This window comes from Geotrypetes seraphini, chromosome 4, assembly GCF_902459505.1.
Source record: "Geotrypetes seraphini chromosome 4, aGeoSer1.1, whole genome shotgun sequence".
Taxonomy (NCBI): Eukaryota; Metazoa; Chordata; class Amphibia; order Gymnophiona; family Dermophiidae; genus Geotrypetes; species Geotrypetes seraphini.
This window is the reverse complement of record NC_047087.1, coordinates 261,390,224-261,414,118: the sequence shown is the minus strand read 5'-3', so window position 1 is coordinate 261,414,118 and position 23,895 is coordinate 261,390,224. Positions and strand designations below refer to the sequence as shown.

The 23,895-nt window shown below is 47.1% G+C and overlaps 1 protein-coding gene across 7 annotated transcripts in view; it reads right to left on the bottom strand.

Moving 5' to 3' along the window:
• The window catches only part of IDE (insulin degrading enzyme), a 229,545-nt gene that overhangs the window by 112,927 nt on the left and 92,723 nt on the right, over nt 1–23,895 (bottom strand). For all 7 annotated transcript variants that reach the window (XM_033940203.1, XM_033940207.1, XM_033940204.1 and 4 more), the window contains exons 13-14: nt 18,501–18,623; nt 8,320–8,402 (exon numbers count right to left, since the gene is read on the bottom strand). In XM_033940203.1, the coding sequence (XP_033796094.1) occupies nt 8,320–8,402; nt 18,501–18,623 (206 nt within the window). The remainder of the gene's footprint in view (nt 1–8,319; nt 8,403–18,500; nt 18,624–23,895) is intronic.

Sequence of the window (23,895 nt, the reverse complement as noted above, 5' to 3'; positions counted from 1 at the left end):
GAAGGAGGATTGCTCAGGCTTAGAAGTGGTTTCAGCCATGGAGGGTTCCTCATCTGTAGAAGAGGCATCCTCCTCGGTACCGAGTGGGGATTGTTCCCATAGGTCTGGGTCCCTGATAGCCGGTTCAGTGTGGCGGGTTTTAGAAAGGGACTTGCCAGATCGCATGGATACGGTGCCGGGGGATGAAGACCGGCGTCGATCTCTGTCCCTGGAGGAATGGTGCCGATCCCGATCCCGAGACGACCGGCGTCGATCTGGGGCCTGGGAAGGGTCCTCTGCCGAGCAAGTCTGAAGTGCAGGCTGAGCAGATAAGACCGGCATGGATGTGTTCAACGGTACCGAGGGGGTGGATACCGGTGGAGCGGTGCGAAGCTCGGGTTGGACCGGTACCGGAAGGAGCGGTGCCAGTAAGGTTGGAAGGAGCTGTTGGAGTTGCTTCTGTAGCTGCTCCTGAAGCTTGTCCTGGAGGATGGCCGAGATTCGGTCCTCCAATGGGGGCACCGGTACCGCTTTAGATTTCTTCGGTACCATAGGTGCTGCTCGACGCTCCGGCGATGAGGAGGCCGATGACAAGGCACTCACCGTGATCGGAGCGGAGCGTTTACGGGAGCGGCGGGACGTCGGAAGAACCGGGGTCACCGCTGTAGCTGGAGGTCGCTCAAGGGAAGTGGAAGGCTTCTTAGCCGGCTTACCTGGCGCTATCGACCCCGAAGGAGGATCAGGCGGTGTCGATGTGGTCGGTGCCGATTTAGGCGGTGCCGTCGACGTCGGGGCCTGATCCATGGTAGAACCGGTACCAAAAAGAATATTTTGCTGTATTTGCCGGTTCTTAAGAGTGCGTTTCTTGAGAGTAGCACAGCGGGTGCAGGTGTCAGCCCGATGCTCTGGACCCAAACACTGAAGGCACCAGTTGTGTGGGTCAGTTAAAGAGATCGGGCGTGCACACCGCTGGCACTTCTTGAAGCCCGGTTGAGGGGGCATGAAGGGAAACACGGCCTCCGCGAAATCAAACCCGGAGGCTTGGATGATTACAACAGGCCCCGCCGGGGCCGGCTGCAAAAATAAGGAAAAAGACTCGAAAATAATTTTTTTTTTTTTTTTTTAGAAGAATGAAGTCGAAAGACAAAAATAGAACCAAAATTGGATCAAAAATCGCGAGCGGGAAGGCAAATTGAGAGTTTTCAACGGCCGTTGAAAAGCACATGCGTCTTCTTCGCTCCGCGGAAACGAAGAAACTGGAGACCACGCACTCCTCCGTCGGGCGGGAAGGCACCCGCGCATGCGCGGTGCGGCCAACTAGAACTTTCTAGTTAAAAAGGTCCGTACCGGGGCTCCGTCGGTGACGTCACCCATACGTTAAGAATATGCTGCCTGCTAGTCCTGGGATAATGGTAAATATATTTACATTGGTGTGCTATACAGGCCTCCTTCACAGACAGAAGAAGTGGACAGAAATTTAATAGTAAACATCAATAATAATAAAATGCTAGAGCGCACATGCGCTCTCGAAAATTCGTGAGTCCTTGGCGCCTTGAGGTGTGCTTCTGTGGCAACATTCTAAATTGACACCTCACGGCGCATGCGGGGGCTGAAGGCGTGCGACTGTGGAGCTTTCTCAGCGCGGTCGTCTTCGGCCGCATTTGGCGGTTTGTCGACCGGCAGGAGAGTGGCTGTGGCGGTTATTGTGGCGGTGGCGGTTTCAGAACGGCTAGCGCCGGCATTTTCTCTCCTGTTAGTGGAGAGTGTCGGTTCCGTGTGCAGCCGCTGTTACAAGGTAAAAAAAAACAAACAAACAAAAAAAACACCAAACGGCTCAGGGAAGTGATGGGGAAGAGGGAAAGGGGGCTACTTTGGAGGGAGGGGTGTGTTGGGAGGCCGACAGAGAGAAGGGGGCCAGAAGAGACAGAGAAATACAGGCAGGGGGCCAAGGACAGAGACAGGGGGCCAGGCAGAAAGAAAGACAGCCATCCATACAAGGAAAGACAGAGAGAAAGAAAAACAGGGGGCCAGGCAGAGAGAAAGAAAAACAGGGAGCCAGGCAGAAAGACAGACAAACAAAAACTGGGGGCCAGGGAGAGAGACAGGGGGCCTGGCAGAGAGACAGCCTGAAGATAAACAGGAGCCAGGCAGAAAGACAGACAGACAGGGCGAAGCAGTGTTTATTTCTGCTGCCCCCGAGTGTTTACTGTCTTGCCAGCTCCCTTCTCTGTAATGCTGCAGCGTTTGTATGGCCCCATAAACATTTTTTTCGGCCAATGCGGCCCAGGGAAGCCAAAAGGTTGGACACCCCTGCCATAAAGGAAGTAGCCACCACCACACGGCTACCTGAGGATTCTAGAAAAAAATAGTTTGTAACATAACATCCACCCTGCGATCCTGAGAGTCCTGAAACCTCACTCCCCCATCACTAGAGAGGGCTGCATGCTGGAAAACCTGTGCCACGGCAGAATCTACCTCAGGCTGTTCAGACCCACCAAAAATCAGGATTCAGGTGATAAAGCATAGACAGCTTTGGCAGATCGGAAAGAGCTTTCCGAGGATCACATTGTTCTGAAATCAGACCAAGGAACTATAGACTGAATGGAAAAAGGAACAGGAGAAAAGTCCAGGACTGAAGCCAGAGAATTGGAAGGTGGAAAATCCAAATGGAGCTCTTTCAGAACATCAGCCATAAAGAGGCAGACAGAAGCCCACTGCAAATGTGAAGAAGGATCAGCACCTCCAAATTCAGATGTTCAGGGTGGCCAAGGAGACCAGTCTCAGCAAAGGCATCAGCCAGGTCCAAATTAAATACAGTGGCAAAAGACATTAGAATCATAAAAACGGCATGGCAACTACTGAAATCGAGGTCAGGCACAGCCAGACAAAAGAGTTCCCAAATATGAAGCTTCGCCACAGACACCATAGACCAAAAAAGCCCCAACACGCCCGCCAGCTACATCAAACAAGCGGGGTCCGAGGATACGCTATTCAGAGGAGCCGAATAAAATCCAGTGAAAAGGCCCATTCTGCAACCATGGCGGGGCTCTGTTGAGATACATGCGTTGCATCAAAAAAGAGTACGCAGACTCGGAACACAGGCATAGTGTGCCAGACTCCAGAACAGCCTCTGGGCAAAATTTTCTTCAGAAGGCATGGACCCAGGCCGGCTCCCCAGTTCAAGAAGACATGGAGGAGGTGAAGTCCATAGCTCCCGCCCCCTCCCGCAGCAAGCGGTACACAATCGCTGATCTGGCATCCATCCGGTGCAATCAATATCCACATTGAATAGATTAGGAGCTGGGGAGTCCATCCCAATCGATATTAAGTCAAATCAAGGGGTTTTTGAAGCAGAAATAAAAGTTAGAAAAAAATATCAATTTTAAAATCCAAGATGGCCGTCATCACGGATTCGTGCCAAAAACAGCAAAAATAAACAAAATCTGAAAATAATGAATAGCAATTTGGGGTCTGAGGAGGTTGGGGTGGGGGGGGGACACCTACACCCTACCCTCAGAAACTGAGAAAAAATGACTTTTAAATTGTTGTACAAGCTATCCCCGAAGTTCCCAAGGACATAATAGAGCAGTGGTCTCAAACTCAAACCCTTTGCGGGGCCACATTTTTATTTTTGGTCTTTTTTTTTTTATCACATCGGACCTCCAGTGAGGAAAAGTAAGCAGCCTTTCACTTTAGTCTGCTGGGGAGAATGGGAAGGAGGCAGATACTTACACCTTTGAGAGTAGTAGGGTCACCTCCTTGGCCCACTGAAGAACCTTCTAGTAGAGGAGGTGCCAAGACAGGGATTAGATGGTATCCGTATATCAATAATAATAATTCCCTTAGCGCGCATGCGCACTTCTAACCTGGTGGCTCCATGCGTCCGTAGATCCGTGGTGGCAGAAAAATGGTAGAAAAAAAAGTTGGTAAGGTGTGCGCGAGCACGCGCGTTCCATTTTCTTCTCCCAGCAGCGGCTATTATGTGCCGGTTGCTGTTTGATTAAAAAAATAGTAGGTGGGAGAAGGCGTGCAATCCCTGTAAGATCCCTAATATTCCCCCGACATCCCCTACCTCCACCGACATCCCCCTGACATCTCCACACACACGGACAGGGGCCAAACAGACGGGAATGACAGAAAAGGTGGCAGTGAAAGACACAGAAGGACAGGGAGCCAAACAGAGGTAACATTGACAGACTAACAGAAAAGGTGCTCTGGGGGGGGGGGAGAAAGAAAGAAGGGGGCCACGGAGAGACAGTCAGAAAGAGGGAAAGGGGGCTGCTATGGGGAGAGGGGTGTGCTGGGGGGCAGACAATTTTGCTCTGGGGGGGGAATATAGAAGGGGACCAAGGAGAGACAGTCAGGCAGGCAGGCAGACAGGGGGCCAGGGAGAGAGACAGACAGAAAGAAAGACAGACAGACAGCAGCCAAGGAGAGAGAGACAAAGAAAAAAAAGACATACAGTCAGCCAGCGTCCAAGGAGAGAGAGAAAGGGGATAAAAAAAACCCAGAGAGCGGGCAAGGAGAGAGAAAGAAAGAATGACAGAAAGAAATACAGACAGACACACAGTAGCCAAGGAGAGAGAGAGAAAGAAAGAAAGAATGACAGACAGAGGGCCAGAAAGACAGCCAGTGTCCAAGGAGAGAGAGAGAGAGACAGAAAGAAAAAAACAAAACAAAACAAACAAACAGCGGCCAAGGAGAGCGAGAGAGAGAAAGAAAGAAAAAAACAAAACAAAACAAACAAACAGTGGCCAAGGAGAGAGGGAGAAAGAAAGAATGACAGACAGAAAGAAAGAAAGACAAACAGACAGGGTGCCAGGGAGAGACACAGACATAAAGAATGACAGACAGACAGCATCCAAGGAGAGAGAGACAATGAAAAAAAACCAGACAGACAGACATCTATTCTAGCAACCGTTAATGTAACGGGCTTAAACACTATCCCCCTGACATCTCCACACACACGGACAGGGGCCAAACAAAAAAGGTGGCATTGAAAGACACAGAAGGACAGGGAGCCAAACAGACGGGACATTTACAGACTGACAGAAAAGGTGCTCTGGGGAGAAAGACAGAAGGGGGCCACAGAGAGACAGTCAGAGAGAGGGAAAGGGGGCTGCTATGGGGGGAGGGGTGTGCTGGGGGGCAGACAGTTTTGCTCAGGGGTGAAGAATACAGAAGGGGACCAAGGAGAGACAGTCAGGCAGGCAGGGGGCCAGGGAGAGAGACAGATAGAAAGAAAGACAGACAGACAGCAGCCAAGGAGAGAGAGACAAAGAAAAAAAGACATACAGTCAGCCAGCGTCCAAGGAGAAAAAGGAAAAAAAAAAACCAGATAGCTGACAAGGAGAGAGAGAGAGAGAAAGAATGACAGAAAGAAATACAGACAGACAGACAGACAGTAGCCAAGGAGAGAGAGAGAAAGAAAGAATGACAGACAGACAGATGGCCAGAGAGACAGCCAGCGTCCAAGGAGAGAGAGACAGACAGAAAGAAAAAAACAAAACAGACAAACAGCGGACAAGGAGAGAGAGAGAAAGAAAGTATGACAGACAGAAAGAAAGACAAACAGACAGGGGGCCACAGAGAGACACAGACATAAAGAATGACAGACAGACAGATAGCATCCAAGGAGAGAGAGAGAGAGAGACAAAGAAAAAAAAGAAAACAAGACAGACAGACATCTATTCTAGCACCCGTTAATGTAACAGGCTTAAACACTAGTTTATTACCTACCTCTCTCTTTATATTACTACCTCTCTCTTTATATTTTTATCTTTACTTTTCATTAATTGTTTCTTCAGGTACTTTAGTTAGATTGTGAGCCTTTGGGACAGTTAGGAAAATTTCCATGTACATATCTTATTTATTTTTATCAACTGTATCTTTTTAATGCATCATTTTTGTAAACCGCTTAGAAACCTCACGGTAAACCGCCTAGAAGTCGCAAGATTGTGGCGGTATAAAAGAATAAAGTTATTATTATTATTATTAGCGGAATATAAGAATTAAATTAAATTAAAATTAAAAAAATTAAAAATTATTTATAAAGGCTCACGACCTCCTCCACCTTGTCCCCAAAAAGGTTGTCTCCTCGGCAAGGAATGTTCATTAACCTCCCCTGAACTACTGGTTCAAGGTCAGACATGCAGCCATGAGAGGCTGTGCATCCCTAAACACACATCCGAGAATCCTGATGCAAAATCAGAAGAATTATAGATGCTCTTGGCCAGATTTTCTACAGTGCAGCTGCTTACTGACCAACTAGCAAAGCTCAGTAGCCTACTCCAGAGGGAGAGAATCCAAGACTGAGCATACTACTTACTAGAGGCTAGGGTCCACCTTGGGGGTTAGTGCCCAAGAAAAGGATCTGGGTATCATTGTAGACAATACGATGAAACCTTCCACCCAATGTGCAGTGGCGGCCAAAAAAGCAAACAGGATGCTGGGAATTATTAAACAAGGGATGGTTAACAAGACTAAGAATATTATAATGCCCCTGTATCGCTCCATGGTGTAACCTCATTTGGAGTATTGTGTTCAATTCTGGTCGCCTTATCTCAAGAAAGATATAGTAGCGCTAGAAAAGGTTCAAAGAAGAGCGACCAAGATGGTAAAGGGGATGGAACTCCTCTCGTAAGAGGAAAGACTAAAATGGTGAGGGCTCTTCAGATTTGAAAAGTGGCAGATGAGGGGAGATATGATTGAAATCTACAAAATCCTGAGTGGAGTAGAACGGGTACAAGTGGATTGATTTTTCACACTGTCAAAAATTACAAAGAATAGGGGACACTCGATTAAATTACAGGGAAATGCTCTTAAAACCAATAGGAGGAAATTTTTTTTCACTCAGAGAATAGTTAAGCTCTGGAACGCATTGCCAAAGGATATGGTAAGAACGGATAGCGTAGCTGGTTTTAAGAAAGGTTTGGACAAGTTCCTGGAGGAAAAGTTCATAGTCTGTTATTGAGATAGACTTGGGGGAAACCACTGCTTGCCCTGTATTGTAGCATAGAATATTGCTACACCTTGGGTTTTGGCCAGGTACTAGTGACCTGGATTGGCCACTGTGAGAACGGGCTACTGGCCTTGATGGACCATTGGTCTGACCCAGTAAGGCTATTCTTATGTTCAAGAATATACTTGTGTAGATCTGATTGGACTGGATGTGGGAAATAAGCATTGAGACCTGAAAAGATTTCCTTCCAAATGAGGAGAGTCCTGGTCTCCCTACCTAGGGGAGCCAAGGCATGAGAGTCATTGAGCTCCTAGCTCATTTGAGGGCAGATTCAACAACCAAGGAGGGGTGGGGCACCTGGGCCCTCTCAAATGTAAAAGCCTTCTGGAATGATACCATGTATACACTTTTTTAAGTGTGACCTGAACTGAGAGGGGACATGCTGATGAGGATAATTTTCAATCTGTACAGTGTAAAGAGAAGTGGAGCTCTGTTCTATACCAGTGCACTCCCAGTGATTTCTGAAGTCTGAGTAGACACTGAGATCGATGCTTCCAAAGCCGATGTCAATAAAATGGCTAAAGTCTTTCCTGATAAATCTGCCACACTCAACTGCACTTGCAAGAGTTAGGATCGTGGTCAGGTTCAAAGTGCCTGATGCATCAAGAATTCGAGTCCATGATAGAAATCACACAATTGCATTGGGTGCACCTCTTGAAGCCACTGAGAGTCATCTTGAACATTAAAAAGAGTCAGTGTCAAATTAAACTCTTCAATTCCAAATGAAAAAAAGAGGCTATGCTCAAATTAAGAATGGTGCTCTGGCCAAAAATCAGGCCTAGTTACCCATAAAAATGAAGGAAACTAAAAAGGCTATAAAGAAGAAAGAGATTAGGGAATTGATTAGAAAAAAATAAATACTGAAGAAAATAAATGAGCGAGAAATCAGGAAGGCACTTCTGATGTAGAAAAAATATGTTGACATAGGAGAACATGGAGATGCGTCATCTCTGCTCCGAGGAAAAATGCAGACCGAGAGAACTCTGCTTGTGTATCAGACAAGAAGGCACCCATGAAAGCATGGTGCAGTAATGCTAGAAACTTCTAACATCTTGCTAGCAAGCTTCTGTGCCGGGCTCCGTCACATGACCTTAAGCAGTTATAACAATATGAAGGTTTGATTGTCCTTGGAGAACACATTCTATTTTTTAAATTTGCAAATTTACTTTTTAACCGTTTAAAACCAAGCTTGTTTTTTAGCTACAGCACACTGTCCACAAAAATATTAAACTCTTATACAACTAAAAATCAGTATACATGCACTATAGAAAACACATACCATTCTAAAGTAGATTTTGGCACAATACAAAGTTACATACCTGAAAAACTCAAAGTTGAGACAGGATTTTGGTAAGAAGAATTTATCATCTTGCTTGAACCATAATTTGCTCATAGCAGTATCCTAAAAACAAAGAAACACACCGAGAATCTGATTTTAAGGGGATCTGATCAGTGTTTTAAATAAACTACCACAATTCAAACATAAAAATGCTATCCAGCACAGATAGAAATAAGAAACACAGAAGACAAAAGGGAATACATTGTAATATGATCAATTAAATAAATAATGAGATGGACCAACTGGGTACTGATACCCCCCGAGGGACCAAAGGAGGCTAAGCATGCAGCTCCTTCCCCCCCCCCCTTAATGTGCCGCGTGGCACGTGGAACACAGGTGCTCCTTGGACGGCCATCCACCTCAAATTCGGTATGAATCCACGTTATCCTGGCCTAGGGAGCTCATCCCACCTGTTTCTAAGCAAAAATGAGGTGTTTTGAGGTTAAGAGGCTTTTGTTTTCAAAACAGGAAATTTAAGATGGCCATCGTGGCAGTGATTTTAGCAGGAAAAACGGCCCAAGGAAGCTACATTGTAAAAATAAAAAATAGTGACTTTAGAGGTAGGGAAACCTAACTGTAACCCCAGAAGTGAAGAAAATCCACTTTTAAAGACAATTCCCCCCCCCCCCCCCCCGATTTGACTTGCCAGGCTGTCAGCTTGTTACTCACTGTACCATGCTGTGTGCTGGGAGCTGAAAGTGTGAAAGCTACAAACAGCTTACAGGGAGAACCTCTGCCTCAATAAGACTGGAATCCAGACAGTTTGTATCTTCTAACTGCCTCTCAGATTTGACTTATCAGTCAGAAAGCTTGACTCCCACCTGTAATCCACACATGCAAAACAGGAGGAGGAAAGCAGTTGGCCCCAATCCTGGATAAAAACTGCCACAGAGCTGCACGACCTGCGCTCAAGCCCACTGCAGAAGAACCTGGGGCAAGCTGTGCTCCCAAATAAATCCATGAACCATCGAACTGTCCATGCAGGCTGTCGAAATGGGTGTACTGTCAAGCAGTTTGCCCTTTAGAAGCAGACCTCAGAGATTGCACTCTTCAATAACCACAGCTATCCCACAAAGGGGATCCTCTGCAGCACCGACAAGCCTCGTACAGTGGTGCCTCGCACAGCGAACGCCTCGCACAGCGAACGCTGCGCAACAACGAACTTTATGTCTTGATTCGTACAACGGACTTCGTTTCACACAACGAAGTCCGGGGTTCCTGCGGGGTTGGATCGCAGCGGGGTTGGTCGAGCCGCGAGGGTAGTCTCCTTCTCCTTACCTGCCCTGTCGCAGCACACAGCCGAACGGAAATCTTCCCGATGTCAGCGCTGACGTCGGAGGGAGGGCTTAAGCAAAGCCCTCCCTTCCTCCGACGTCAGCGCTGACATCAGGAAGACTTCCGTTCGGCTGTGTGCGGCTGCGGCAGGGCAGGTAGGAAGAAGGCAATGGCGAACGAAAGAGGGGGGAGGGGGCGGTCCGCCCCGAAGAATGTGCACAGCTGGTCAGGTCCCCCGATCGACCGACAACAGGCCCGGCCGACAAACCTCCCTGCCCTGTAGCCGCGAATCTAAATTACCTCTTACAGCAGCTTCAATAATCCAGCTGCTGTAAGAAGGTAATTTAGATTCGCGGCTACAGGACAGGGAGATTTGTCCGACCGGGCCTGTTCTGTTGTCGGTCGGGTGCAAAAGCGCCACAAAGGTGGAGGCAGGGAGGGAGGAAAGGTGGAGTGGAGAAGAAAAGACGCTTAAGGGGGGAGAAGGCCGCTGAAAGTACATGTTGGAGCAGGGGATGAGAGGGAGGGAGAGAAGGGGAAATATTGGACAAGGGCAGAAGGGATGCTAAATCATAGGGTGACAGGCAGAGAGAACAACAGGAAAAAGAGTGGAAGCAATCTTGAACCCTGAGGGTGAGGGCAGAGAGAGGTGGTGAGATGATTGATCATGGGGAGAGGGACAAAAGGGAATAGAGATGGGATAGGAAGATAGTGGAAGTAAAAGGACAGGGAGATGTATGTTTTTAGATGTATCTAAATAAAAATAATAACAAAAAATTTATCTTTTTTATGTCATCTTAGCATATTTTATGCTGCAGAACGAATTATTTTTTTTTACATGTATTCCTATGGGAAAACGCGTTTCACATAACGAACGTTTCACATAACAAACTTGCTCCTGGAACCAATTAAGTTCGTTGTGTGAGGCACCACTGTAAATGGTTAGTGAAAAAACTGAGTTTAGGTGAAAACAAACCCGAGCAGAAACAACAAGTTCCTACTGCCTCGCTTGAAGGAAGACAACTGAGGAGTTGAGGGACATCCCATAGGTAAGGTAAGGAGGAGGAAAAAGAATGCAAATGAAACTCCCTACAAGAGTTCTCACGAGAAGAAGTTGACTACCCACAGGTACAGAATATCTGTTGTACCCACAGGAACAGAGTATCTGTTGTACTAGAAATAGCACTGATACCTTAATAAGAGGCTAGGAGAGTTTGAACTAGTTTCCAAGCTTCAAGTAAAAAGGCTGCTCAGGAGTGAGACCAGGCCCACCTTTGCTAGACAACTGCCTTATATACTTGATGAGAAATCTAAAAGGACAAGGACTATCCTTACTGACAGATCTCATCTTCACTAACATCAGGACAGGTCCCTTATAAATGGAAATATTTATCAGGCCCACATTAAAGAGCAAGGACAAAGACCTAGAGAACCTGGCAAATTATAGACCTGTAACAAATCAACCTTGGATATCTAAACTGATGGACAAGGTGGTATATCAACAAATCTCAACATTCTTGGAAGACTTCTCTAGACTGAACCAGGCACAGACAATTAGGGTTCAGAAGGCATCTGAGTAGAGAGAGTTCTGGTAGCAATACAAAAGAATCAGTCCTTATGCACCAGGGCAGGTGGAAAGATATGTATCCATTTTGTCCCCCATGCTGATCAAAATTTTTCTGAAACCATTAGGGAAGTTTATCAGAGATTTGGGCTTGGAATGCTATATATAAGCAGATGATGTCCAACTGATCAACCTGATGAATAATCCAGATGCTGTGATGAAATAGACAATCAATTTAGGTCTGGGAAAAATATTCAAATGGTTTCAGGCCAACTGTTTAGTAGTAAATAAAGAACCCCCACCCCCCAAAAAAACAAACAAACAAACAAAAAAACCCAGATCAATAAATGGGGAGGACAAAGATATAAATTCCAGCCAATACTGAATGACTCTCTAATAAGAGTCAAATGTGGGAGTATGGCTGGGCACAAATTGGGGAACCTGAACACTAACTCCAGAAACCCTCAAATTTGGGATTTTCTGACCCACCCCGATTCTCCCACAGTTTCAATTGGTGCCTGCCTGCAGCTTTTTCAATGCAGCTGAATGGAGGAAAGGACTTTTCTGCCTCAGCTACTTCCAGCAACTCTTCCAGACCACAGAATCTTTGGGCTGCTGCAAGCCAGATGGACTGGTCTCCACCTTCTAAGGACCTAGGAGTGTGATGGGGTGGGTAAACATGCAGCCAGCGGCCTGATACCCCATGGGTTTTTACTCAGGGTGCCCACAGCTAGCTCCCAAGGAAATGGACCCTGAGCCCAGAAGAAGAGACATCAGGCTGGCTCTCCAAGTTCACCTGAAGACTTGCCCTGCAGAGCTGCAGACTGGCACAGCGGGTCTATGTCCTTTCCCAAGCAGAGAATCTCCCAGAATGGGGTCTCAGCAGCCCTTAGAAGATCATCCCATGGTCTAGGAAGCCAAAACGCTCTCGAAGACACCATCCACGTAGACAAAGCATTCATATCCAGGATGCGAACTTCTCTGTCCTGGCTTTTATGCTCAACAGAGAGGATGGACGAGAATACAATCTGCGCACCTGACTGCTTCACCTTCTCCCCCAGAGCCACAAAGTCACTTTTCCTTGATGTCCAAGTGCTTCTTCAATATCTACAAGTGATCAATGATTTTTGCCTCTCAAGTCATCTATTTGTTCTTTTGTCAGGTCCAAATTGGGATAATGCTGCCTCAAAAGTGACCATTGCTCACTGGAATAAAGAGTCTTACTTACTGATAATGATAACGATAATGATAATGCAGGGAGATGAACTTCGGATTCCTGAACCATGGAGAGGCGCTGCAAGGACTACAGGGACCAGATGGACTTTACCTAACCAGAAGGGGAAAGAACGTCTTTGGACACCGACTAGCCCACCTACTTCGTAGGGCTTTAAACTAGGTAAGTTGGGGGAGGATACCCACTCACGGGCTGGCGCAAGCAACCAACTTGGCGAGGTAAGTTGCCAATCCATTTCCGAGGTAAGTACACACTGCATTTCCGAGTCAGAGGTAAGTCCACACATTGCAATCAGTATTATAGGAGTCTAATTAGCTCAAGCAGGAATATCTACACAGAGACATAGCAAACATAAGGTATGGAGGGCTTTGTACGTTAATGCCCACAGTTTGGGCAATAAGATTCTGGAATTAAAGACGGAAATGAGGAACGTCAACCTAGATGTGGTGGCGATATCTGAGACTTGGTTCACGGACTCCCATGGGTGGGATATGGCTATACCGGGATACAACTTACTTCGGCAGGACAGAGAGGGCAAAATGGGAGGAGGGGTAGCACTATACACTAAAGAGGACATCAAAGTTACCAAAATCGCAGATATCAAGTACACCAGGGAATCCCTCTGGGTGAATTTGGCTAGGGGGAAAGACAAATGCCTGTATCTTGGCGTAGTATACAGACCTCCAAGACAACAGGAGGACATGGATATAGAATTAGTCGAAGACATTGAGAATATCATTTTGCGTGGAGACACAGTATTGTTAGGAGACTTCAATATGCCTGATGTGGATTGGAACAAACTTTCCGCTACGACCAGCGGCAGCAGAAAGCTATAAAGGGAGCAAGACACAGACAAATGGTATTAGAGCCCACTAGGGATAGGGCGATACTGGACCTGATACTCACCAACGGAGAAAGTGTCACAGAGGTCTCAGTAGGCGATACGTTGGCCTCCAGTGACCACAACATAGAAACATATAGAAACATAGAAGATGACGGCAGAAAAGGGCTACAGCCCATCAAGTCTGCCCACTCTGCTTACCCACCCCCTGTCTATGCCCTAATGACCCAATTTCCTTATCTTGACCCTCGAAGGGATCCCACATGGGTATCCCATTTATTCTTAAAGTCTGGCACGCTGTCTGCCTCGATCACCTGCGCTGGAAGCTTGTTCCAATGATCAACCACTCTCTCTGTGAAGAAATACTTTCTGGTGTCGCCATGAAATTTTCCGCCCCTGAGTTTGAGCGGGTGCCCTCTTGTGGCCGAGGGTCCCTTGAGAAAGAAAATATCATCTTCCACTTCGACACGTCCCGTGAGGTTCTTAAATGTTTTCATCATGTCTCCCCCTCTCTCTACGTTCCTCGAGAGTGTAGAGCTGCAATTTGTTCAGTCTCTCTTCGTACGAGAGACCCTTGAGTCCCGAGATCATCCTGGTGACCGTCCGCTGAACCGATTCAATTCTGCACACATCTTTTCTGTAATGTGGCCTCCAGAATTGCACACAGTACTCCAGATGAGGTCTCACTATGGCCCTGTACAACGGCATTATGACTTCAGGCTTTCGGCTGATGAAACTTCTGTTGATACAACCCAATATCTGCCTTGCCTTAGATGAAGCCTTCTCCACTTGATTGGCAGTTTTCATGTCTGCACTGATGATTACTCCTAAATCTCGATCTGCTGAAGTCCTAGTTAAAGTTTCTCCGTTCAAGAAGTACGTCCTGCATGGATTTCCACTTCCGAGGTGCATGACCTTACATTTCTTAGCATTGAAGCCTAGCTGCCAGGTTGAGGACCAACTTTCCAATGTAAGCAGGTCCTGCGCCATATAATTCTGTAAACTGCATTCACTTACTATATTACATAGTTTGGCATCATCGGCGAATAGTGTTATTTTACTTTGAAGCCCTTGAGTCAGATCCCCTATGAATATGTTGAAAAGGAGAGGACCCAGGACCGAGCCCTGTGGCACTCCACTGGTCACTTCCGATGTTTTAGAGAGGGTACCATTAACCACCACCCTCTGAAGTCTGCCACTCAGCCAATCATTGACCCATGTAGTTAGTGTCTCTCCTAACCCCATCGATTCCATCTTGCTTAGCAGCCTGCGGTGTGGGACACTATCAAAAGCTTTACTGAAGTCCAGGTACACGACGTCCAAAGACTCTCCCAAGTCCAACTTTCTTGTTACCCAGTCAAAGAAGCTGATGAGATTGGATTGGCAGGACCTACCCTTGGTGAATCCATGCTGACTGGGATCCCGAAGATTCCCGTCATTCAAGATCGAGTCCAATTTGCTTTTAATTAGTGTTTCCATGAGTTTGCACACTATTGATGTGAGACTCACCGGTCTATAATTCGCAGCCTCTGCCCTGCAACCCTTTTTATGCAGAGGAACGACATTAGCTAATTTCCAGTCCAGGGGAACTTTCCCCTTACTTAGGGAGAGATTGAATAGCTCAGCCAACGGTTTCGCCAGGACATCGCTCAAGTCTCTGAGCACTCTTGGGTGCAAATTGTCTGGTCCCATGGCTTTGTTCACCTTGAGTCTTGCCAGTTCACTGTAAACTTCACCTGGTGTAAACTCAAAATTCTGAAACGGGTCTTCTGTGCTTTGTGTTGCCTTCAACTGCGGACTGTGTCCCGGTGCCTCACAGGTGAAGACTGAGCAGAAGTATTCATTCAGTAGTTCGGCTTTATCGGAATCTGCTTCCACGTAACTTCCGTCCGGTCTTCTAAGGCGTACTATCCCGCCTGTGTTCCTTTTTCTGTCACTAATGTACCTGAAGAAGGATTTGTCCCCCCTTTTAATGTTTTTTGCCAGAATTTCTTCCACTCGAAGTTTTGCCTCCCTAACTGCCATTTTGACCGCTGTAGACCTGGTCCTATATTCTACCTTTGCCTCTCTTTTCTCCGTGCGCTTGTAGGAGAGAACATGATATGGTTCAACCTCAGGAAAGGTTTCATTAAGTCAAGCACATCAACCAAGGTCCTCAACTTTAAGGGCACAAACTTCGAAAGCATGGAAGATTTTGTCCATCGGGCGCTGCAAAACCAAGCCGAAACAGATAATGTAGAGGTAATGTGGTCAACTCTGAAATCAACCATATACGAAGCAACCAACCGCTACGTCAAATCAGTAAGTAAACGGCGAAGAAACAATAGACCACAGTGGTTCTCTGTAGAGATCTCAGACCTCATAAAAAAGAAGAAAAGAGCGTTCATCTTCTACAAACAATCAAGGAAGCAAGAATCCAAGGAAGACTATCTGATCAAGTCAAAGGCGGTCAAAATGGCAGTCAGGGAGGCCAAACTCCAAATGGAGAACCTTGCGAAGAACATCAAAAAGGGAGATAAATCTTTCTTCAGGAACATTAGTGACAGAAAATGAAACACTGATGGGATAGTACGCCTTAGGAAACCCGACGGGAACTATGTAGAATCGGACTCCGATAAAGCCAAACTTTTAAATGAATACTTCTGCTCGGTCTTCACTTGCGAGGCGCCGGGATCCGGCCCTCAGCTGCCGACAAGGGTAAGCACGGAAGACCCATTTCGTAATTTCGAGTTTACGCCCAGCAGTGTCTATGATGAGCTATCAAGACTCAAAGTGAACAAAGCTATGGGATCGGACAAACTACACCCCAGGGTGCTCACCCCAGTGATGTCCTGGCGGAACGTTACCGCGCTCTTCAATCTTTCCCTAAGTACAGGAAGAGTCCCGTTGGATTGGAAGACGGCTAACATCATTCCATTCCACAAAAAGGGATGCAGGACAGAGGCTGCGAATTATAGACCGGTGAGTCTCACATCAATAGTGAGTAAAGTTATGGAAACACTAATCAAACGCCAATTGGATACGATCCTGAACAAGGAGAATCTGCGAGATCCCCATTAACATGGTTTTACGAAGGGAAGGTCCTGCCAATCAAATCTGATCAGCTTCTTTGACTGGGTAACAAGAAAGCTGGATATAGGGGAGTCCCTGGACATCGTGTACTTGGACTTCAGCAAAGCGTTTGATAGCGTCCCACACCGCAGGTTATTGAGCAAGATGGGTTCGATGGGACTGGGTGAAATATTAACAGCATGGGTCAGGGACTGGCTTAGAGGTAGACTTCAGAGGGTGGTGGTAAACGATACGATGGAGGTGATCAGCGGAGTGCCGCAGGGCTCGGTCTTGGGCCCGATCCTATTTAACATCTTCGTAAGAGACTTGGCTGAGGGGCTTCATGGTAAAATTACATTATTCACCGATGACGCCAAACTATGCAACATAGTAGGCAAAAGCACAACAGATGAAAGCACAGTGCCCGACAAGAGCTCAATGCCCGACAGTATGACACAGGACCTACTCCTGCTGGAGCATTGGTCAAAGACTTGGCAACTAAGTTTCAATGCCAATAAATGCAAGGTTATGCACCTTGGCGGCAAAAACCCATGCAGGACTTACATCCTAAATGGTGAGATCCTAGCAAGGACCATAGCAGAAAGTGACTTGGGGGTGATCATTAGAGAGGACATGAAGACTGCCAATCAAGTGGAGAAAGCTTCATCCAGGGCTAGACAAATCATGAACTGTATCCGTAGAAGTTTCGTCAGCCGTAAGCCCGAGGTCATAATGCCGTTGTACAGATCCATGGTGAGACCCCATCTGGAATATTGTGTACAATTCTGGAGGCCGGATTATCAAAAAGATGTGCAGAGAGTTGAGTCGGTTCAGCGAATGGCCACCAGGATGGTCTCAGGTCTCAAGGATCTCCCGTATGAGGAACGGCTGGGTAAGTTGCAGCTATACTCACTCGAGGAACGCAGAGAGAGGGGAGACATGACCGTGACGTTCAAATGTGTCACGGGCTGTATCGAGGTGGAAGAAGATCTCTTTTTTCTTAAAGGACCCACGGCAACAAGAGGGCATCCGTTAAAAATCAGGGGTGGGAAATTTCATGGCGACACCAGAAAATATTTCTTCACCGAAAGGGTGGTTGATCGCTGGAATAATCTTCCACAACAGGTAATTGAGGCCAGCAGTGTGCCAGATTTTAAGAAAAGATGGGATTGGCATGTGGGATCTCTTCATGGAAGTAGTTAGGGAGTGGGTCATAAGTAGGCAGACTAGATGGGCCGTGGCCCTTTTCTACCGTCATTTTCTATGTTTCTAATGAGGGACTCCCAATGTTCCATGTTCCCTGACCCCCTTGAGGGTGAGCCTCCAGGGAGCTCCTCCGCTCAGCAGCACTTGCACAGCTTCCAACCATCAGCCCCCCTCCCCAGGAGCTGCACAGAGTCCGGAAACCTTTGCCGACCCCCTCGGGTCTCCACAAGCAACAGGGAACATGAGTGACACCTCACCAGCCGCTTTCCTTTCTCCTTCTTCGAGGCCAGCAGCGCACAAGGCAGGCGTGAATTTTTAGTGCTCCAGCCTGGCACCGTGCCGCTTCCTGAATGGCTGCCGTCTGATCTTGCGAGTCCCATAAGAACTGACGGCATCCATTCAGGGAGCGGTGTGGGCCCAGGCTAGAGCACTAACAGCTCGCGCCTGCCTTGTGTGCTGCTGGACCAGCACAATTTAAAGGTACCGGGTGGGGGGGGGGGGGTTGGTGGGCCGGATATGGCCCGCAGGCTGTAGTTTGCCCATGTCTGGACTAGTGCATGTAAGAAACAACTCCTATATGTATGTCATATTACTAGAAACACAGAGCATTAAAGTAACATTTTTGTGCATCAACATATCTAATACAGTGTTCCTCCCTCAAATTCGCTATTCGCGAATCACGGATTCACTAATTCACGGTATGCTCCGACTGTCTCTTCCCGTACTAAAGTCAGGCTACACCAATCAGGAGCTGCGTGTCAAAGCAGCTCCTGATTGGGGTAGCCTGACTTTAGAAACATGAAGAGGTGGTCGGAGCATACCGCAAATGATTTTCTGCACCCGCCGGCACCTCAGCTGCCCTCTCCTGCCTTTTGACAGGTGCAAAACTGCATTTGCGGTTTTTCAAAATTCACGGGTGTTCCTGGAACAGGGAGTACTATAATTCCAAATGGTTCTATGGCAGGATATATGGAGATAACTGATGCTTACCTTAATAAGAGAAGGATATTGAGTTGCATCTTTTTCCAAAGGCAAAATTTCAAAATTAGTTGGAATGAATTCATTCTTCATAGGAAGCTTGAATTTTCCATTGAGATTAGCCTTTTGCCATTTCTAAAGAGAATGAAAATGTAAGATTAACGTGTGAATACGAAGCATACAAGAAAACAGACTTTGGGCATTAAGAGTATGAAAACATTTTTTCTAACCCAAATTGGCAATACATTGAAGCATGCCACCATAAATATCTATTCGAAATACAAGTCTATAATTTATATATTATAAATTTTCGATGTATTAACATTCTGTACCCTATCATAAAACTATTCCACTTCAAGCCCTACTTTATCTACATAAGTGAAATTTTATTTATTTATTTACAACATTTATTAACAGTTCAATCCAAAAGTACTTGGCAGTGTACAAATCATATAAAAATATTTTTAAAATCCACACATACCATATATACTCGAATATAAGATTTTTGGGCCAAAAAAATGGCCCCAAAGTGGGGTTTTCATCTTATATTCGGGTCAAAGGGACTGAGTGGGAACTCTTGGACAAAGGGGCTGAGAGGGACTTTTTGGACAAAGGGACTGGGAGGGAACTTTTGGACAAAGGGGCTGAGTGGGAACCTTCAGAAAAAGGACCCACAGATGGGACTGAGAGGAAAATCTTGGACAAAGGCACTGAGAGGAAATTTTTGGACAAAGGGACTGAGTGGAAATCTTCAGAAAAAGGGCCCACAGATGCAATGCAGGGGCCCAGTGCCCAAATGAATCTAACAGGCAGGGTCGAGAGAGAACAATGGGAGCCAGGGGACCATCCAAAAAAGGGGATGCTGGCTGAGGGCAGAACGGACACGCCACAGGAGGTGGATGACCGAGTAAAGGCAAGCCAGGTGGGAGGGCCGAGCCATGGAAAGAAAACAGCAGGGTGGGCAACAAATCAGGACCTATATTGCCTCTACACAAATGCGAGGAGCCTCAGGGCCAAAATGGGAGAGTTGGAAATTATAGCCAGTCAAAAAGCCCTAGACATAATTGGAATCACAGAAACGTGGTGGGCTGATGACAATAAATGGGATGTGGTCATACCAGGGTACAAACTCTACAGGAGAGACAGGACACACAAGAAGGGTGGAGGAATAGCGCTATACATAAAGGTCTCCATACCCTCAACCAAAATGGAAACAACAGTAAGGGCGGACGGCTTGGAATCAATATGAGTTAAGCTACCAGGAGGATCTGGAGCAGACATCAAATTGGGTCTATACTATCGTCCGCCTGGCCAATCGGAAGAAATCGACCGGGACCTGGAGACTGAACTGCGGCAGATATGCAAGAATGGAAGTGTGGTGGTGATGGGGGACTTCAACTACCGTGGGATAGACTGGAGTATCGGGCACTCAAGTTGCGTGAGAAAGACCAAATTCCTGGAAGCCACGAGGGACTGTTTCCTGGAGCAGCTGGTCACGGAACCTACACGAGGAGAAGCTACTCTTGATCTAATCTTCAGTGGGCCGGAGTGACCTGCAAAGGAAGTAGCAGTATTAGACCCACTGGGGAACAGCGATCATAACATGATCCAGTGCAGACTAGAACTGGGATCATCCAGGGTGAAAAGAACCACAACAACAGCGCTCAACTTCAGAAAAGGGAATTATGATGCAATGAGGAAAATGGTGGGGAAGAAACTCAACGGCAGCACAAGGAAGATAGAGTCCGTAGAAAGCGCCTGGACCCTGCTCAAGCGTACGGTGCACGAAGCACAGAACCTGTACTTCCCCAGGTTCAGAAAAGAGTGCAAGAAAAATCGAATAAAGAACCCAGCATGGATAACGGCTGCTGTAAAAAAGGCGATCAGTGACAATAAAGCATCGTTCAAAAAATGGAAACAGGACCAAACGCAGGCCAACCAAAAGGAACACAAGGAAAGCCAGAAGGAGTGCCACCGAGTGGTTAGGAGAGCAAAGAGGGAATATGAAGAGAGACTAGCGGGAGAGGCACCAGCGAGGGAGGAAGTGGGGCCCTTGGATGATGGGGATAGAAAGGGAGTAGTGAGGGAGGAAAAAGAAATAGCTGACAAGTTAAATGACTTCTTTACGTCGGTCTTCACAAGGGAGGACACATCCAACATTCCGGAACCAGAGGCAATAGAAAATGGAGATCAAGATAGCAAGCTGGTCCAACTAGAAGTGAGCCAGGAGGATGTCCTCAGGCAGATAGACAAGCTAAAGAGCGACAAGTCGCCAGGTCCGGACGGCATTCACCCAAGGGTGCTCAAGGAATTAAGGAATGAAATAGCAGAGACACTTCAGCAAATATGCAACCTATCCCTAAAAACTGGAGAGATCCTGGAGGACTGGAAAATAGCAAATGTCACGCCCATCTTCAAGAAGGGTTCAAGGGGCGACCCAGGAAACTATAGGCCGGTGAGCCTCACATCGGTCCCGGGAAAGATGATGGAGGCGCTGATTAAGGACAGCATCTGTGATCATATCAAAAAAAATGGACAGCTAAGGTCGAGCCAGCATGGGTTCTGCAAGGGTAGGTCGTGCCTCACAAACTTGTTGTACTTCTTTGAGGGGGTAAATAGCCAGGTGGACAAAGGTGAACCCATAGACATAATTTATCTAGACTTCCAGAAAGCCTTCGATAAGGTACCACATGAGCGGTTGCTCAGGAAGCTATGGAATCACGGGGTGCGAGGGGAGGTCCACCGATGGATCAAAAACTGGCTGGCAGACAGGAAGTAGAGGGTTGGTGTAAAGGGCCACTACTCGGACTGGCAAGGGGTCACGAGCGGGGTTCCTCAAGGGTCAGTGCTGGGACCCTCCTGTTTAACATATTCATTGACCTGGAGGCGGGAACAAAATGTGAGGTCATCAAATTCGCAGATGACACCAAACTATTCAGCAAGGTTGAAACCACGGTAGATTGCGAGGATCTCCAAAGGGATCTTACGACACTGGAAGAATGGGCGAAAAAGTGGCAAATGAGCTTCAACGTAGGGAAATGCAAGGTCATGCATATAGGGAGAAGGAACGCGATGTTCACTTACAAAATGGGGGGGATCAATGCTAGGGGTCAGTAAGCTGGAAAGAGACCTGGGAGTGATGGTAGACACGACATTGAAGGCGTCGGCACAGTGCGCCACAGCCTCGAGGAAAGCAAACCAAATGTTAGGTATCATTAAGAAGGGTATCTCGACCAGAACGAAGGAAGTCATCCTGCCACTGTACAGGGCTATGGTGCACCCGCATCTGGAATACTGTGTACAGTACTGGTCACCGTACCTCAAAAAGGACATGGCAATGCTTGAGGGAGTCCAGAGAAGAGCAACTAAACTGATTAAGGGTATGGAAAACCTTACATACACTGACAGACTGAAGAAGCTGGGGCTGTTCTCCCTGGAAAAGCGGAGACTCAGAGGAGATATGATAGAGACCTTCAAGATCCTGAGGGGCATCGAAAAGGTTGACAAGGACAGATTTTTCAATTTGAAAGAAACCACAAGAACAAGGGGACACTCGATGAAATTGAAGGGGGACAGGTTTAGAACAAACGCAAGGATATTCTTTTTCACACAGAGGGCGGTGGACACATGGAACACCCTTCCGGAGGCCGTGATAGGAAATAGCACAGTACAGGGTTTCAAGGAAGACCTGGATAGGTTCCTAGAGGACAAAGGGATTGAGGGGTACAGATAAGAGCAGTGGAAGGTTTAGAGATAAGTGTAGAGGAGGTATAAAATTAGTCAGGGACCGCTGCTCAGGCAATATGCCTGATGGGCCGCAGCGTGAGCGGACCGCTGGGCGGGATGGACCTCTGGTCTGCCCCGGTGGAGGTGACTACTTATGTTCTTATGTCACCATTCACCTGCCCCCCTCCTGGACTTGTTGCAGGCCTCCGCCGGTCCTGCAGTATGATCTGGTGGTCCAGTGATGGGCTGGGACAGGAGGGATCCCTTACGTCTCCTGTCCTGACCAACTCTGACAATTTTTTTACCTCCTTTGCCGCCTCCCCCTGCGTACCTTTTTGAATCCCTGGTGGTCCAGCAGTGTACCGGGCAGGAGCGAGCTTTCAGTGTTCCTGCCCTATGCTGAGTCCATCTGAATGGCTGCTGGGAGTTCTTGTGGTCCAGCAGTGTGCCAGGCAAGAGTGAGCTTTCTGCACTCCTGCCTGGCGCTGAGCTGCTTGCTGAATGGCCTCTGAATTTATGAACATGGCATCCCTCATTAAGCTATGAAATTGCAGTTTTATGCAGTCCCTTGGTATCTGTTCATAGTTCAAGGCATCGAATAGTTCTGCTCTGGGTTCAAAGTCTGATTCCATTTTTATTGGAAGCTCTATACTCATTTGTCATATGAATTTTGTGAACGACAAACTCTGAAGGCGATTTCTTAAATGGTGGTGATGGAAATGGGTCAGAAAAAAGGCCATATGATTCTTCTGCCAAGAGGGCCAAGCCCTTAGAATAGGTGTGGTAGAATGAATCTGAGTCACAGTCCTCAATACCTTGTGAAGGTGTTGAAGATCTTCTAGACGATTGGTGCTGGGATAAGCGTTGATGTGAAGAGGATCGTCAGCTGTGTCAATAGTGTGAGTGCCTAGAAACTCTTTGTAAATCTCCAGGTCTGGATGGATTCAGTGGGGAATTTTACCGTCTTCTGCAAGGCTATATGGCAGATTGGTTGAGGTTGTATTATGCGCAGGCCATTGACAGGGGACATTTTCCTCCACATTCCACTCAGGCGTTGATCACCATATTGCCTAAACCGGATAAGGATCCTCTTTTGGTGGAGTCTTAACGGCCTATATCGCTTATCAATGTTGATCTTAAAATCTTGGCCAGGATTTTAGCTAATAGGCTGGCTCCGGTTGTTCCTTCTCTGGTGGGGGTGGATCAAGTGGGTTTTGTGAAGGGTCGTCAGGCAGGCCATAATGTTCGGAAGCCATTGCTTGCTCTAGCTCATTGTGACTCTCGGAAATTGCCTGCACTGGTTATTAGTTTTGACTCTGAAAAGGCCTTTAATAAGGTCGAGTGGGCTTTTACAACGATATGAGGTGGACGGGTTCTACATGAGGGCACTTTGCACTCTCTATTCTAACCCTGCGGCTGCTGTGCTGGTCAATGGGGTTTCTTCTCCGGTTTTTTCGTTACAGAGGGGCACCCATAAGGATTGCCTCGTCTCCCTTACTTTATATCTTATTTTTGGAACCCTTATTAATTCAGATACGTACTCATCCCCTGCTCATGGGAGTGGAGGTGGGGGGGGGGTTCTTCTTTGCGTTGTATGGTTTTTGCGGATGATATTATGGTTCTCTTAACTGATCTGGTCTCAAACCTATCGCTATTGTTGGAGTTGTTTCGGACATTTGGG